General features: G+C 39.5%; 1 protein-coding gene across 1 annotated transcript; it reads right to left on the bottom strand.

Annotated features, from left to right (window-relative positions):
* Window positions 1-8,093: 8,093 nt before the first annotated feature.
* LOC122726482 (olfactory receptor 10T2) lies at window positions 8,094-9,127 on the bottom strand. Its single transcript, XM_043964196.1, has one exon. The coding sequence runs from the start codon at window positions 9,125-9,127 to the stop codon at window positions 8,180-8,182; it is 948 nt and encodes a 315-aa protein (XP_043820131.1). The 3' UTR covers window positions 8,094-8,179.
* Window positions 9,128-14,114: the final 4,987 nt, after the last annotated feature.

Below are 14,114 nucleotides of genomic sequence, written 5' to 3'. Positions count from 1 at the left end.
ACAAAAGAGTAATAATACTCTTTGCTCTTCCCTTACAGAAGAATAAACGATGACAGCCCACATTAGCTTCAATGAAGCGACTAAATCCAGCTTTGGAGATGGAGTACAGCGGCAATGATAAGATAACCTACAGTACCATGTCAAAGAAACTATGAAAGGAAGCATTGAGAAGTGAAGCATGCAGGTGTTACCTAGTCTGTGAAACTATGACTGCAATACTTATTTTGTGGTGTTTGGTTTGTGGTTTTGATTATTCTTCTGACAAGGATATGTGCTTCTTAGAATTTTTGTAACTGCAAGTACCATTCTTCTTCTGGGGGGGATGAAAATGAGCAACTGGTAAGTGACTAAATGTCCCCTGGTCTCAGTTTCCTTATGTGTAAAGTAAGGAGGTGGGACTAGATGATCTCTAACATCCCTCATTACTCTGATTCATATGATCTTCAGGAAGTGGATGGATCTTTTGTGGAATAATACAAATTAAGGGCAGTTTTTTTAAACCATTCCCATAAGTAGAGAAAAAAAACATTGCAAGCAGAAGGAAAAGTACAAGTATTAAGAGGTAGAAAAGGACAAAACTTGTTAGGAACAGTCACTCTCCCATTTTGGTTATAGTCTATAGATAGGAATAGTGGGTGACAGGACTTGTTGCTGTAAGATTGTGGAGAGCCTTGAGTATTAGACTGAAGAACATTAATTCTTCAAAGATCCATGATTTCTTTAGTTTGAACACAACCTCCCCTCCTATCTATCTATCTATCTATCTATCTATCTATCTATCTATCTATCTATCTATCTATCTATCTATCTATCTATCTATATATCTGTATGTATATATATGTATATATACACACAAACACACATATAGTGATCCCTCTATAATTTAGTAAGTGACCTTCAAGAGTTGCCAGGGTTAAAGAATTCATCATCCTACAGGCACCCCGATGATGTGCTTTTAAGAATAATGAAAACTATGGATTATTTTTTATAATTATGACCCTGTGAAGGAAAGTGTGTGTATGAGTGTGCGTGTGTGTGTGTGTGATTCTGTGTGAATTTTCAAGGTGATCTATTATTTCCTTGAGGCAATCATAAAATTTCACTTTGTTTTTATTTCCTGTTACTTAACAAGGTATTGGTTAGTAAGAGCTTCATTTCAAGGACTTGCTCTTTCTGACCTGGATGACTACAAACCATGGACTTGCTATAGTGGATTGGCCTATTTGGTATATCTTTGCATTGATCCAGGCCTATGGAATTGCACTGGATTGAAGACAGTGTGATTAAGGGTACTTAATTTAGAGACAGAGAACCTACATTTGAATCCCTGTTCTGTACTTTACTAACTGTGTGACTTTGGGCAAATTACTTTCTCATAGTATCATAGAATCATAGTTTTGGAGCTGGAAGGGATCTTAGACGTCATTGAGTCCAACCCCCTCATTTTACAGATAAGGAAGTATAAGTTTTCTTTGTGTCCTCTTCTTCGTGACCACTTTTGGGGTTTTCTTGGCAAAGATACTAGAGTGGTTTGTATTTCCTTCTGCCATTTTTACAGATGAAGAAATTGAGGCAAACAGGATTAAGTGACTTGGCCAAAGGTAATACAGCTAGTAAGTCTCTGAGGCCAGATTTGAGATCAGGTCCTCTTAGCTTCCAGGCTGGCATTCCATCTGCTGAGTCTCCTAGCTGCCCCACAGATGAGGAAACAGAATCCCAAAGGGGGCCTTTTTAAATAGTACCTGGGATGGGATTCAATCCCAGGTTTTCCTGACTTCAAGTCCAAAGCTCTGTTCATTGCACCAAAGGAAGAGGTTGGACTAGAGGATCTCTAAGGTTCCTTTTACTTCTATGATTCCATCATCCCACAATTCTGAGCTCTTTATGTGGCTCCAAAGGGAATAAGGCCTATTAGCCTGTGCAGCTCTAAATCAGATGGCTCAGAGTCTGAGTCTTAGGGATATAAGAGGAAGGGGCTTGGGTTTGTGTTTTCCCTGGAACTTAGAGAGGTAGGGAAAGAAGATAGCTTGAGGGCCATCCCAAAACAGGTGGCAGACCAGATTTGGCCATACTCTGCCAGCCTCTCTAGCATCAAAGTTGGGGGTTATCTTTCCATGCATGTTCCCTGGTTATGTGGCCATTACATGCATATGCTTTCATGTGTGTTCCATGTTCACTTACCTGCCCCAGAGATGGAAGCAGCCCTTCCACAGAGGTCTCTAAAGGGGAAAACATTTTATATCCTCCTCCTCATGTGGCTTTCAGCTTTAGCAAGGGTTTTTTTTTTTTTTTTTTTTTTTGGTGGGGTGAACCAGAGATTACTAAGAGGTTGGTAGTATTTAGAGAACCCCATTGCCAACTTAGATCCTGGGACAGGATTACATGCAAAAGGTTTGACTTCTTAAGCCTCTTTACTGCAGTTGACCCTTATTTGTTATGAAGAACGTAGGACTGATGGAGATGTCATCATCTGTGCTGTGTCCCTGTTATTCACAGTACTGTTCCAGCTCATCTTTACTTCCTTGTTTCAGGAAACTCATTGTATACTGCAGAGATTTGGCTTCACCCACTACATGAGACTTGAGCCTTGGTCCTTCCAAATGGGGAGGAAAAACCCAGGATTTCTGACTTTTGTTCTCCACATTTTTTTCTTTCTTTTTTTTATAGTGGTACTTGGGGTAAGGTATAGAAAATTTTTGTTCTTTTTCTTTTCCCCCTTAGTACTGCCTATGCTAGGAAAATTGTCCACTAAAAGTCCTCAAAACAATTAAATAGTAGAAAGTTCTCTACAACAGGGCTTCTTAATTTTTTTTTCAAATTGCTACTCCTTTTTGCCCAATAAATTTTTATGCAACTCTGGGTATAAAGGTATATAAAATAGATTTACAAATCAAACATTTACTGCCAAATTTTTTGTGAGCCCCCTATTCAGTTACATGACCCCATACAGGGTAGTAACCCACAGTTTGAGAAGCTTTGCTCTAGAAGATCCTTGGGACCTTGTCATCATAGGGGTGGTATGTAAAAGGAACATTATCTATTAGGGTTCCTTCTCTCCCTTCTCCTTTTCCTCTACATGGGAAAAGGAGACAAGGACAAGACATGATTGGCCTGGGGATGACAAGACCCAACCTTTGCCTTCATTGATGTAGATTCTTGGTAGTCTCTGCTTGTGTTGACTGCCTTCCTGGTCTTGTAGGGACTTTAAAGGTTCCACTTATATAGTTGGGGCTCCTCTAACTTTGTAGATGTCTGAAGACCACTGGAGTCACCCTAACATTGCTAATGAGGAATAACACCAGAACTTGCTAATGAGGAACATTCCCATATGAGGTGGGGTGGGAAGTAGGACTGGCTAGGTCTAGAGGAGCTAAGTGGAAATGTACTCTTATTGCATATCCTTGATATTTAGAGCTAAGTAAACCTTTTATTAATTATTCAATGACCTATAAGTGTTTCATTTAGTCCCAATATTGAACCTGAACTTAAGGGAATGTTAACATCAGGCCCATCCCTGAAAGCAATTTGTGATAAATCCAGGAGTTTTGAGTCTAAAATTAGATAATGGATAGAAAGAACTTTTAAATTTTAAATTGCTATATAATTGTCATTATTTTTATTTGTTTATTTATTCATTCATTCATTCATTAATTTATTAATTTATTTATCTATTTGTTTACTTCATTTATTTACTTATTTATTCATTCATTCATTTATCTATCTACCTGTCTGTTCATTTATTCATGTATCTATCATCTATCTATCTATCTATCTATCTATCTATCTATCTATCTATCTATCTATCTATCTATCTATCTATTTTTCAATTGATTAATTGATTCTACATTGCAACTTTCCCCATTGCAGTTTTGATATATTATGGATTGGCATAGGAAATTAAATGGGAATTTCTGGGGAAGTTTTGCTAAGCCATAGATGACACACAAAGACCAGCAGACAACATAGAAAAAAGTTCAGAAACTCAGAAATGTATAAAATGTGTGTATAGTATTATATGATATCAATCCAAATTTTATAATAAGATACTGTAAACACCCCATCAAAGAAAAAGAAACAATTCAGACTTCTTCTCTGGTTTGAAGGGAGGCTCAACAAATTTTAGGTGTATTTTCCAGATTGTGGGGCACAGCACCCGTAAACCCAATGATGTGGAAAGGATTACTGTATTGTTTTTATTTTTGTTATTTTATAATCACTGGGTCTCCAGTCTGGTGATGACTTCATTTCTTTAGCCTTCTGTTGCACTCTGGTGAGTTCAAGCACCATTTACAGAGCAAAATAGGGGTGTGCTAGTAAATGTTTAACTGGGCTGGTATGTGGGGGGGTATTCACACGCATTTAGAAATTTAATTTGTGTGATGAATAGAGTCGGTTCTCAACTTTCACGGGGACAACATTCCCAGAAAACACAGAAAAAGTCAAAGGACATGAATGTCTATACAGTATATTAAATTTTGGGGAAATACAAAGGTTAGGTTTCCTCCAGAACCAAAAAACTGTATTATTATTATTATTATTGCTACAGCATGCTGAAAATGCACTTTTCTGCATACAGTTCTTTATGACAAAACAATAATTTTGATAATATGCACTTTTCCTAACACAGTAACCATAAAATATTCCATACAATGCAGGGGAGAGGCAGGGGCAGCAATGTTAGAAGAACCGCAAGGTACAAAAGGGAAAGGGGAAACCTGCCATCTCTAATCTCCCTTCTGGCTCTGCGGTTGAACTGTTCTTTTAGAAGAAGCACATGGCTCTGAGTCAGTCCCAGGTCCCAATGGGAGCTTGGAACTCATGCTGGGGAGCTCAGTTGGGTTCTTTGCAGGCAGGTACCCTGTGGCACGACCAGCAGAAGAGGCCGACACTCACTCACATTGGGAGCGCTGGTGAAAGGGTAGGGGTGATCACCATCTCATTTACCCACAAATTTAGCCACTTTTCCATTTTTTTTCAATTTTTTCATTCCACACTTGAGAGATTAATTTAGCACTTTCTGGAGCAGATTCATGAACACTTTTACAAATACTTTCTTCCTTTTTGTGGATATAAACTTGCACACAACTCGCCTTTCATTTTTCCCCTCTACTGCAGGTAGCCGAGAATAAGCCTATTTGCCAACAGGAAAGTGAAAATGAGGTTATTAATAAAATCATGTTAAGGTTTGGAGTCCAACCATAAGAATGTGGGGGATTGACTACTTTCTTTAGTGTAGAAATCATTGAAATAAGAAATCAATCCCCATTTTGTGGCTATTGCTGCTTTCTGAAGTATACATGCTCACACTGAAAATTGAACAATCTTTCCCAAGTCTCTTAGAGCTTACTTCAGCACAGTTGCCTATATTCCAGCTTGCAACCTTGAGAAGAAAAATACTAACAAGTTTTACTTATTTTCACTGCTTGCCAGATTAGTGACTGAGTATCAGTGCCTGGTGCTCAAAGGTCAAGTCCAAATTTTGTTGGCAGCTTTTATGGGTGAAGGGAATGTGGGGTAATAATCTAGCAATGATGAAATTGGTAAGAAGGATTTGCCTTAGCAGGCATTTAATATACATTTGTTAAACTGTCTAACATTCACTCCTATTTACATAGCACTTTTATGCTTTACAAAGGGCTTCTGTCACAACGGTTCAGTGAGGTTCATATTGCAAAGGTTATTAATCCAATTTTATAAATGATGATCCCTCAAGCACTCAGAAGAAGTCTAACCTGACCTTTCCCCAGCACTGCTGAATCCCTGGAGGGAGAGGGAGAAGGAGGCTGGAATTTCTGCTCTCTAGGCTTGATGGTTGATGTAGCCATGGAGTCACTGCCAAGCTCTTTTTGGGAACTAAACCACCTCTCCTTTATCTCTTCCCCATCTCTCCAACCCCATTTCAGTATCTCTGGCTACTAAGTCCCAATTGGATCTGGTTTGCTCAGCAATGAAGTCCTTTCTTTAACAGAGCCTCTTTGGAGAGTGAGCACAGCTCTCCTACTCTATTCTAATTGAGGACCAGGATGGGAAAAAGTGCAGTTCATGAGATGATTTATATAAATAAATATACTACTAAACCTTTGCTAAATTCCTGGTGGTGGTGGTGGTGGGGCGATATGGTCCTCATTGGCCTCTAGCATTTGTTAAGGCTTTGCTTTGGTACTTGCTGTGGGACCCTAGGGGTCAATCAGGCATTTTTCCAAGTAGCCCTTTGTCTTCCAGGAAAAGAAGGCAAGCAGGGCCTTTGGAAAGGATTTGGCTTAGTTTCTACTCTTTTCTTTCAGGGCCAATCAGTGACTGTTTTGGCTGGTCTCCTTAAGTTCCATCTCTGGGACCTTGGTTTGCCAGCTAGTGACCCAGACTCATGGATTGCAGTTTTAAGCTGTTTTATTCTTTTTGCTTCTTGTTACCTTTAGGATGAGATATAAACTTCTCAGTTTAGCTTTGAAGGCCCTACATGGCCTCAAACTATCTTTCCAACTCAGTAGACATGATTCTCCCTCCTGTACTCTGTGATCCAGCCAAACTAGCCTTCTCTCTGTTCCTCACACGTGACACTCTTTCTCCCACCTCTGTGTCTTTGTAGTGGCCCTGGAATAGACACCCTCTTCCCCTTCCCCTTTCTTGGTCCTCCCAAATTACTTTGTTAACAACCTTGCTCCCAAACTGTCTTGTATAGAACTATTTTGTTTAGGATGGTATTTATTCACTTTATACTTATTCTGTATGTATTTATTTATAGTAATTTTTTTTTTAGTGAGGCAATTGGGGTTAAGTGACTTGCCCAGGGTCACTCAGCTAGTAAGTGTTAAGTGTCTGAGGCCGGATTTGAACCCAGGTACTCCTGACTCCAGGGCCGGTGCTCTATCCACTGTGTCACCTAGCTGCCCCCTATGTATTTATTTATATACTTGTCTCTCCCATTAGAGTATAAGCTCCCTGTGAGTAGGGATTGCTTCATCCTTAATACTTGTATCCTCAGCACTGGGCACATAATAATCATTTGATAAATACTTGATTATTGTTTGCTTGATTGATTGGGCTACTTTTGTGAGGACAAACATCTGGGACTTTCCTCTTTGGATGGGAGGATCCTTCCAACTCTTCCATGTATAGCCTGGTCCTAACCCTGCCACTGCCTTCTCTTGACTTTTCTTAGCATGATTTCTTGTCATGGACTTATCAAATCCTTGACCTGGAAGGAACTTTAGAATTTACCTAGTCCAGCTCCCTGCTTTTACAGATAAGGAAACAGAAATTCAGAGACTTGTTCAAGGTTGTATAACTTGCTTGTGGCAAAATCAACACTCAAACCCATTTGTCCTGATTTCTAGCCCAGAGCTACTCTACTAAAGGACTCAGCCTCCCAAAAATCACAGAATCAGAAATCTGAAGCCAGAAGGGGTCCTGTAGATCATCTGGTCCAACCCCTTGATTTTACAAATGACAACTAAGCAGCAGAAGTAGAATTTGAACCTAGGTCCTCTGACTTAAAATCCAAGTGCTCTTTCCGTTGTACCATGTTTGGGGATACTTCCATAGAACCTGTATTTGCAGAACCTTCTCACAAATTTTATTCTGAAAAATATTGGAAATATTCAAGTATTCTGGGGGATGAGTAGGGCAAAGTGAGGTTCATTTTAGGATAATAGATTTAAAACCTTAGAGAACATCTAGCCCAGCTCCATTTTTATTTTATTTTTTTTGGTGAGGCAATTAGGGTTAAGTGACTTGCCCAGGGTCACACAGCTAGTAAGTGTTAAATGTCTGAGGCTGGATTTGAACTCTGTTACTCCCGACTCCAGGGCCGGTGCTCTATCCACTGCGTCACCTAGCTGCCCCACCCAGCTCCAGTTTTAGATGAGGAAGCAGACCCAAAGAGGTTGAGAGATTTGCCCATGGTCACATAGGTTGTAAGTATTGCTAGGATTTGAACTTAGGCCCTCTGACTCTAAGTCCAATGCTTTTTCCACTAAGTTATGCTGAGGATCAAATCGTACCCATGGGGCAATGGGTCATGTTCATGATGCTGTGTAAGATGACTCACATTTGTCTGTTATTTTCCAGGATGGAAAGGAGAGAGTGCTCTGAATCTTTGAAGAAACAGCCCTGTGGCATGGTAGACGGCATGCCTTTGGTACTTTTCCCCCACCTTTTACAAACTAAAACTTGACTCCTTTCAGATTAACTTGGCAGGCACTGGCCTCCAGAAGATTCTCTTCAGTGCTGCCTTTACCTCCTGATTCCTCAGGCTGTAGACAAGGGGGTTGAGCAAGGGAGTCACCACAGTATAGGTCACTGCCACCAGCTGGTCTTTGTCTGATGCAGACTTGGACTTGGGCCGGAGATAGATAATGGAGGCACATCCATAGTGGACAATGACTACAGTGAGATGGGAAGCACAGGTAGCAAATGCCTTACGCTTCCCTTCAGCTGATGGGATTTTAAGGATGGTGTTGACAATGAAGCCGTAGGAGATTAGGATTAGCACAAAGGGAACCATAATGACCAGGATGCTGAGGCTAAATAAAGCTAATTCCTTCACGTGGGTGTCTGTACAGGCCAATTTGATTACAGGTGCCATGTCACAGAAGTAGTGATTGACTCTATTGGGGCCACAAAAGGGCATGTCACAAATGAGGTTAGTGGCCACCAGGGCAATGAAGAATCCTGTGGCACCAGATACAGATATCAGTCCCAGTCCTAGCCTCTTGTTCATGATGATCATGTATCTCAGGGGGAAGCAGATGGCTACGTAACGGTCATAGCCCATCACAGCAATGAGGAAGCAGTTGGTGCATGCAAAGCCAAGAAAGAAGAAGAGTTGAGTGGCACAGGCCACAAAAGAGATGGCCTTGATGTCAGAGAGCAAGTGGTCTAGGAGCTGGGGGATGATGACAAAAGTGTAGCAGGTTTCAGAAAAGGAGAGGATGAAAAGGAAGCCATACATAGGGGTGTGGAGAGACCGGCTGAAGCGGATCACAGTCATGATGGTGGCATTGGCCAACAGGATTGTCATATAGAGAAGTAGGAAGATCACAAAGAGTAGCATCTGCAACTCACCCAGGCTGGAGAAACCCACAAGGATAAACTTGGTGACCCTAGTGGTTTGGTTGATTCTTTGCATCTTAGCAACTTCTTTCTAGGAATAAATTAAATCAATGGTTTAGAGTTGTCATTATCATTTTCATTATCATCATTATATATTTTAGAATTGGAAAGGACCTTACAGAGTCTCAAGTTCAACCTTAGAAAGTGACTTACCCAAGGTCACACAGAGAATATAACCAGAAAGCACAGTAGAATAATGAGAACTCCTCTTCTATAGCTCTAGAAAGTTGAAAAATACTTTGTACGCAACAAACCCAAGGTGAGGAACTTCTGAAAGTCAGAGTAGTAAAGGACATGGACCAGACCAAAAAAAAAAATCCAGCTTCAGATTTTGGCTCTATCACCTATTAGCTGTGTGATATTGGGCAAAAAATGTAACGAATTAACCTGCGTTTCCTCATCTATAAAATGGGGATAATAATGCTTATAATTCATAGGACCCCTTAAGAAGGTCCCAATATTACCTACTTCATAGGGTCCATGGTCACATAACTAGCAAGTGGCAAAGCTAAGATTCAAACCCAGGAAGGTCTCTTGCTTCTCAGTGTATGACACTGACTCCTGTTCCTAAGCCTTTATTATAAGTACCTAAATGGCCAAGTTTACACACTGCATCCTGGGTAATTGACAATCATCCTGACTTTTGTCTTGCTCCTGGACTCTGATGAGGACAGAGTGAAGCTAATGACTTTGCATAGCTCTGTCTCCCTTAAATCCAATTCATGTGCAAATCAAGACATCAGATCCCTTGTGATACCATTGGTTCTCTTTGAGAATGAAGAACAAAGAATGAACAAACAACAGCAAATACTTAAATGAATCACAGTATACTAAGAATTACGGCCAACTTTTTTTTTTTTGGTGAGACTATTGGGGTTAAGTGACTTGCCCAGGGTCACACAGCTAGTAAGTGTCAAGTGTCTCAGTCCAGATTTGAACTCAGGTCCTCCTGAATCCAGGGCCGGTGCTTTATCCACTGCGCCACCTAGCCGCCCCTGTAGAAGTGCTGAAGACTAGTTCATAAATTTGACAGATACTGGCAATAAGTGATTGACACCAGCCCATTACTTCCTTAGACAGAGCACATTACCTAAGGTCATACATCTTGTAAGTTGCAAAGCCAGGACTGGATCCCAAGGTGTTTTTTTCCTTCAAATTCTTCTGGGTATTTTCATCACCATCATGTGGTTCAAGCTCAGAGGATTCAAACATTTTAATATTAGCTTGAGTTACATATATCAGTGGTCAATAACCTATCACCCCAAATGGAATAATTCACTCCAAAGTGAAATAGAAATTACTTTTGGCTCAAACCCTATGACTCCATTGCACACAAATGTGTCTATGATCTCACCAATGTTGGGACTCCCACCAATGATGCAGATCTCAACCAATCCATGCCTGCAAGACTCTTGTCCATATTCTCTCATCAGTTTCTCACAGGAGGTCCATCCAATATGCTAAATACCTTCCTGTTTTTTTATGTCTCTTGAATTTGCAAGATTACTGTGGGATCATATTAGCTGTCCATTCCCAAATCTCACAACTTTCACCATGTTAACCCATTTTCTAATTTGATGACACATTTCTTGAATTGCATATTGGCATCCTTTGTAATTCCTTGTTGGTCAAATGTTTTGACCTGCTTTATCCACCATGCATTGCTTTATTTGCCCTTTGGTTTTAATTCTTTGGAGACTATTCCATTAGTCAGCTCTTCATATATACTGTTCATATATAGTAAACTAATTGGTGGACCATCTAAGTGGTGCTCTGGATAGAACACTGGGCTTGGAGTCAGGATAGACCCGGCTTAGAGAGACTTTGGCTTATGGAGGATGATGCACCTAATATGTGACAGAGTCAAGAATCTAAGTCAGATCTTCTGAATCCAAATATAGGATTCTCTTCTAGAACATAGTTCCTCCCACTTTCCCCCCAATCTGTGAAATAGAAATAGTAACACTTGAATTTCCTGCCTTACAAAAAATCAGTCAAAGTACTTTATACTTAAGCAGTGCTATGCTGGAACCAGCAGGAACTGGAGAACACTGATTGTTAAATTTTCAAAGAAATCAGCAAATGCTACAAATCAGAACTCATTTACTTTTTTGTTGATTATTTCAACTTAAGAAAATGTTAATAATGCAAATTAAACTTAAAGTGTATCATAAATACATACATACACATGGTTTTTTTTGGGGGGAGGGGGAAAGCTGGTTAAACATTTACTCATGCCTGTCATCCACCTAAGGTCAAATAAGTACTCTTCACACAACTGACCAAATAAATGTAGCAGACAGATACCAGGTGGGGTGGTGGTAGAGGTGAGTGCAGGAGGGTGCCTGGTTATGGGAATTCCAAAGCATGGTAGGTAGTACAGGGCTTGAGGGGGGAAAAACAGTTTCTTCTCTTTTCATCAATTCAGACAACTTCCTGTAGGAGGCAGGATTCTAGACACTGTCAGAATGACCAGAAAGTTCCAAGAAGGAGAAAGGTTCTCATTTTCTGAGCAAATCTGTGCATTATTTGTGAACTATTTATGTAGTACCTAAATTACCCCCTCTGGTACCTAGTTTTCCAAAAGAGTTACCCCAGCTTTGAGATATTGTAAGTTCCAATTTGGAGACAGCAATGTTTCATAATGGATAGAGTACTGGGCCTGGAGTCATGTAATATTGGGGTCAAAAAGACCTGAGTTGAAATCTGGCCAGACACTCACTAGGTGTATGACGCTGGGCAAGTCACTTAACCTCCTTTTGCTTTAATCTACTGGAGAAGGAACTGGCAAAACCACATTGTCTTTGCTAAGAAAACCCCATGGAAATTATGGTCTACAGAATCACAGAGTTGGACATGCCTGAATGACAACCCCACCACCTCCACCACAACAAAGTTCCCATTTAGAACTATTGCTCCTGAGTCTCCACTAATGTGGAGACTCTTACCAGTCAATGGGCATATTAGCCTAAAGCCAAGACATTTAATAAAACAATCTAGCAAATAACATGACAAGACATGATTTTTTCTATGGATAAAAGGGATACACTCAAACAGATTATCATATCATCTGATGGGAGGACACAGATGCAGAATAAATTCATGATCTGGGAACATACATGGAGAGCTCATATGTAGAGAGCCCATGTGGCCAGAAACCCATGTGAGTTGCTAGATAGCATGATAAATAGCTGGCCAGACTTACAATTAAGAAGACTCTTTGTTTAAATCTAGCCTTAGACACTTACTAGCTGCATAACTCTGGGCAAACCAGTTAAACTTTTTGAGCCTCAGTTTCCTCAACTGTAAAATGGGGATAATAATAGCACCTACTTCTCTAGGTTGTTTTGAGGTTGAAATGAGTTAAGTTTTATAAAGTGTTTTGCAAAGCTTAAAGTGCTCTATAAGTATCAGCTATAATCATTATTATATATTATTACCAGGGTAACTCACCTTTCTATATAATACTATGGGGTTGCTGTTCTCTGTTATTGTTATCACACTGCTCTATATTATTCCTGGACATCACTCCATTGGTCTAGTGATTATTACTGGGCATCTATGTTGGTCTTGGGGTTTTTCCCGAGTGACACCACTGGTTTTGTGATCACTAAGCATGTAGTAAAATATTTTAAAAAAAGAATAAATGAATAATTATATCTCCTTTATTCCTTTTCTAACCAGAAGTAGTAGGTTTAGCTCTGCAAACTAGACCTGGTCTGCCTTCTTTTTCATTTGTGAAATTCTGTTGGCTGTAGCAACTCATAAAGACTTTTTGTTGTAAAGTAGAAGGACAACATCCAGACTTGTGGAAACACATACCCATAAAAGCCCAAAGTAAGGTTGTGGTGATGTTTCCACTAAGCAGAACAGCAATGTTAAAGTTTCACTATTTCATTTGTATCACCAGATTTTTTTTAAAGGACTAAATTTAAAGTCAAGGGACTTGGGTTCAAATCTTTACACTTATTACATTAGCTATGTGACCACAGGTGAGATACCTTCACCTTTCTAGGTCTGTTTCCTTGTCTTTAAAATAGGGTAATAATATTTGTAGCTATAGAATACCTTTAGCTAAGTGGTGAAATGGATAGAGTTTGACACTTGGAGTTAGGAAGACCTAAGTCTATATTTAATCCCAGACATTTAATAGCTGTGTGACCCTGAGTGAGTCAGTTGACCTTTCTATGCCTCAGTTTCCTCATCTATAAAATGAAGATAATAATAGAATTTACTAGGGTTGTTGTGAGAATCAAATGATTTAAAATATATAAAGTGTTGGGAAACCTTAAAGTTCTATATAAATACTAGCTATTATTATTATTATTATTATTTTTATCTCACAGTATTGTTAAAGAGTTCAGATTTTATAAATTTTATAAATTGCTCTGGAAATGTTCTTTTTATTTATGATGCTGCTGCTGAAACCATTGCCTAAGATTCATTAGTCTTGTACCAAGTATGCCTTGATCTCATTTTTTCCTGCTTTCTAAATATTTAGCTATTTTACTTCAGTACTTTAAATGTTCTAAAAAAATACTATAAGCTAATTTTTAAGAAAATATTATTTTGCTATCCTAATGCTCTTCCTTTATCAACATATACGTGAAGACTAATTTTCTCAAGTATAATTTTGATAGCTCCCTAATAGTAAAGGTCCTTGATTTAGGACACCAAGCCTACTTTCCTGGTTCTGGAGAAACTAAGGCAACAGAAATTCTTGACTGGAGGTTGTGGATAGTATACCTTTTGGCATGGAGGTCTGGGGACCATTCTGTAATGGAAGAGGTTGGAGGAGCCAGAACATTTTAGCCTAAATTTGAGAAGACATGCATGACTAATATGGAAGACATGTTCTGCTTGGCCTGAAAGAGCAGAACTCATTAGGAGCCATGCTTGGTAGTAACATGGAGGTAAGAAAAAACTTCCTAACTAGTTGAGCTGCTTATAAGCAAAAAGGGGCAGCCTCCAGTGATTGTGGATTTCCCTTAACTGGAGGTCTT

Source organism: Dromiciops gliroides, chromosome 4, assembly GCF_019393635.1.
Source record: "Dromiciops gliroides isolate mDroGli1 chromosome 4, mDroGli1.pri, whole genome shotgun sequence".
Lineage (NCBI taxonomy): Eukaryota > Metazoa > Chordata > Mammalia > Microbiotheria > Microbiotheriidae > Dromiciops > Dromiciops gliroides.
Note: the sequence above shows the minus strand (reverse complement) of the source record. Positions and strands in the feature narration are given on the sequence as shown.

Bases quoted from the DNA above. Each gene is read 5' to 3' on its own strand.
- LOC122726482 (XM_043964196.1), bottom strand. From the start codon at position 9,127: ATGCAAAGAATCAACCAAACCACTAGGGTCACCAAGTTTATCCTTGTG.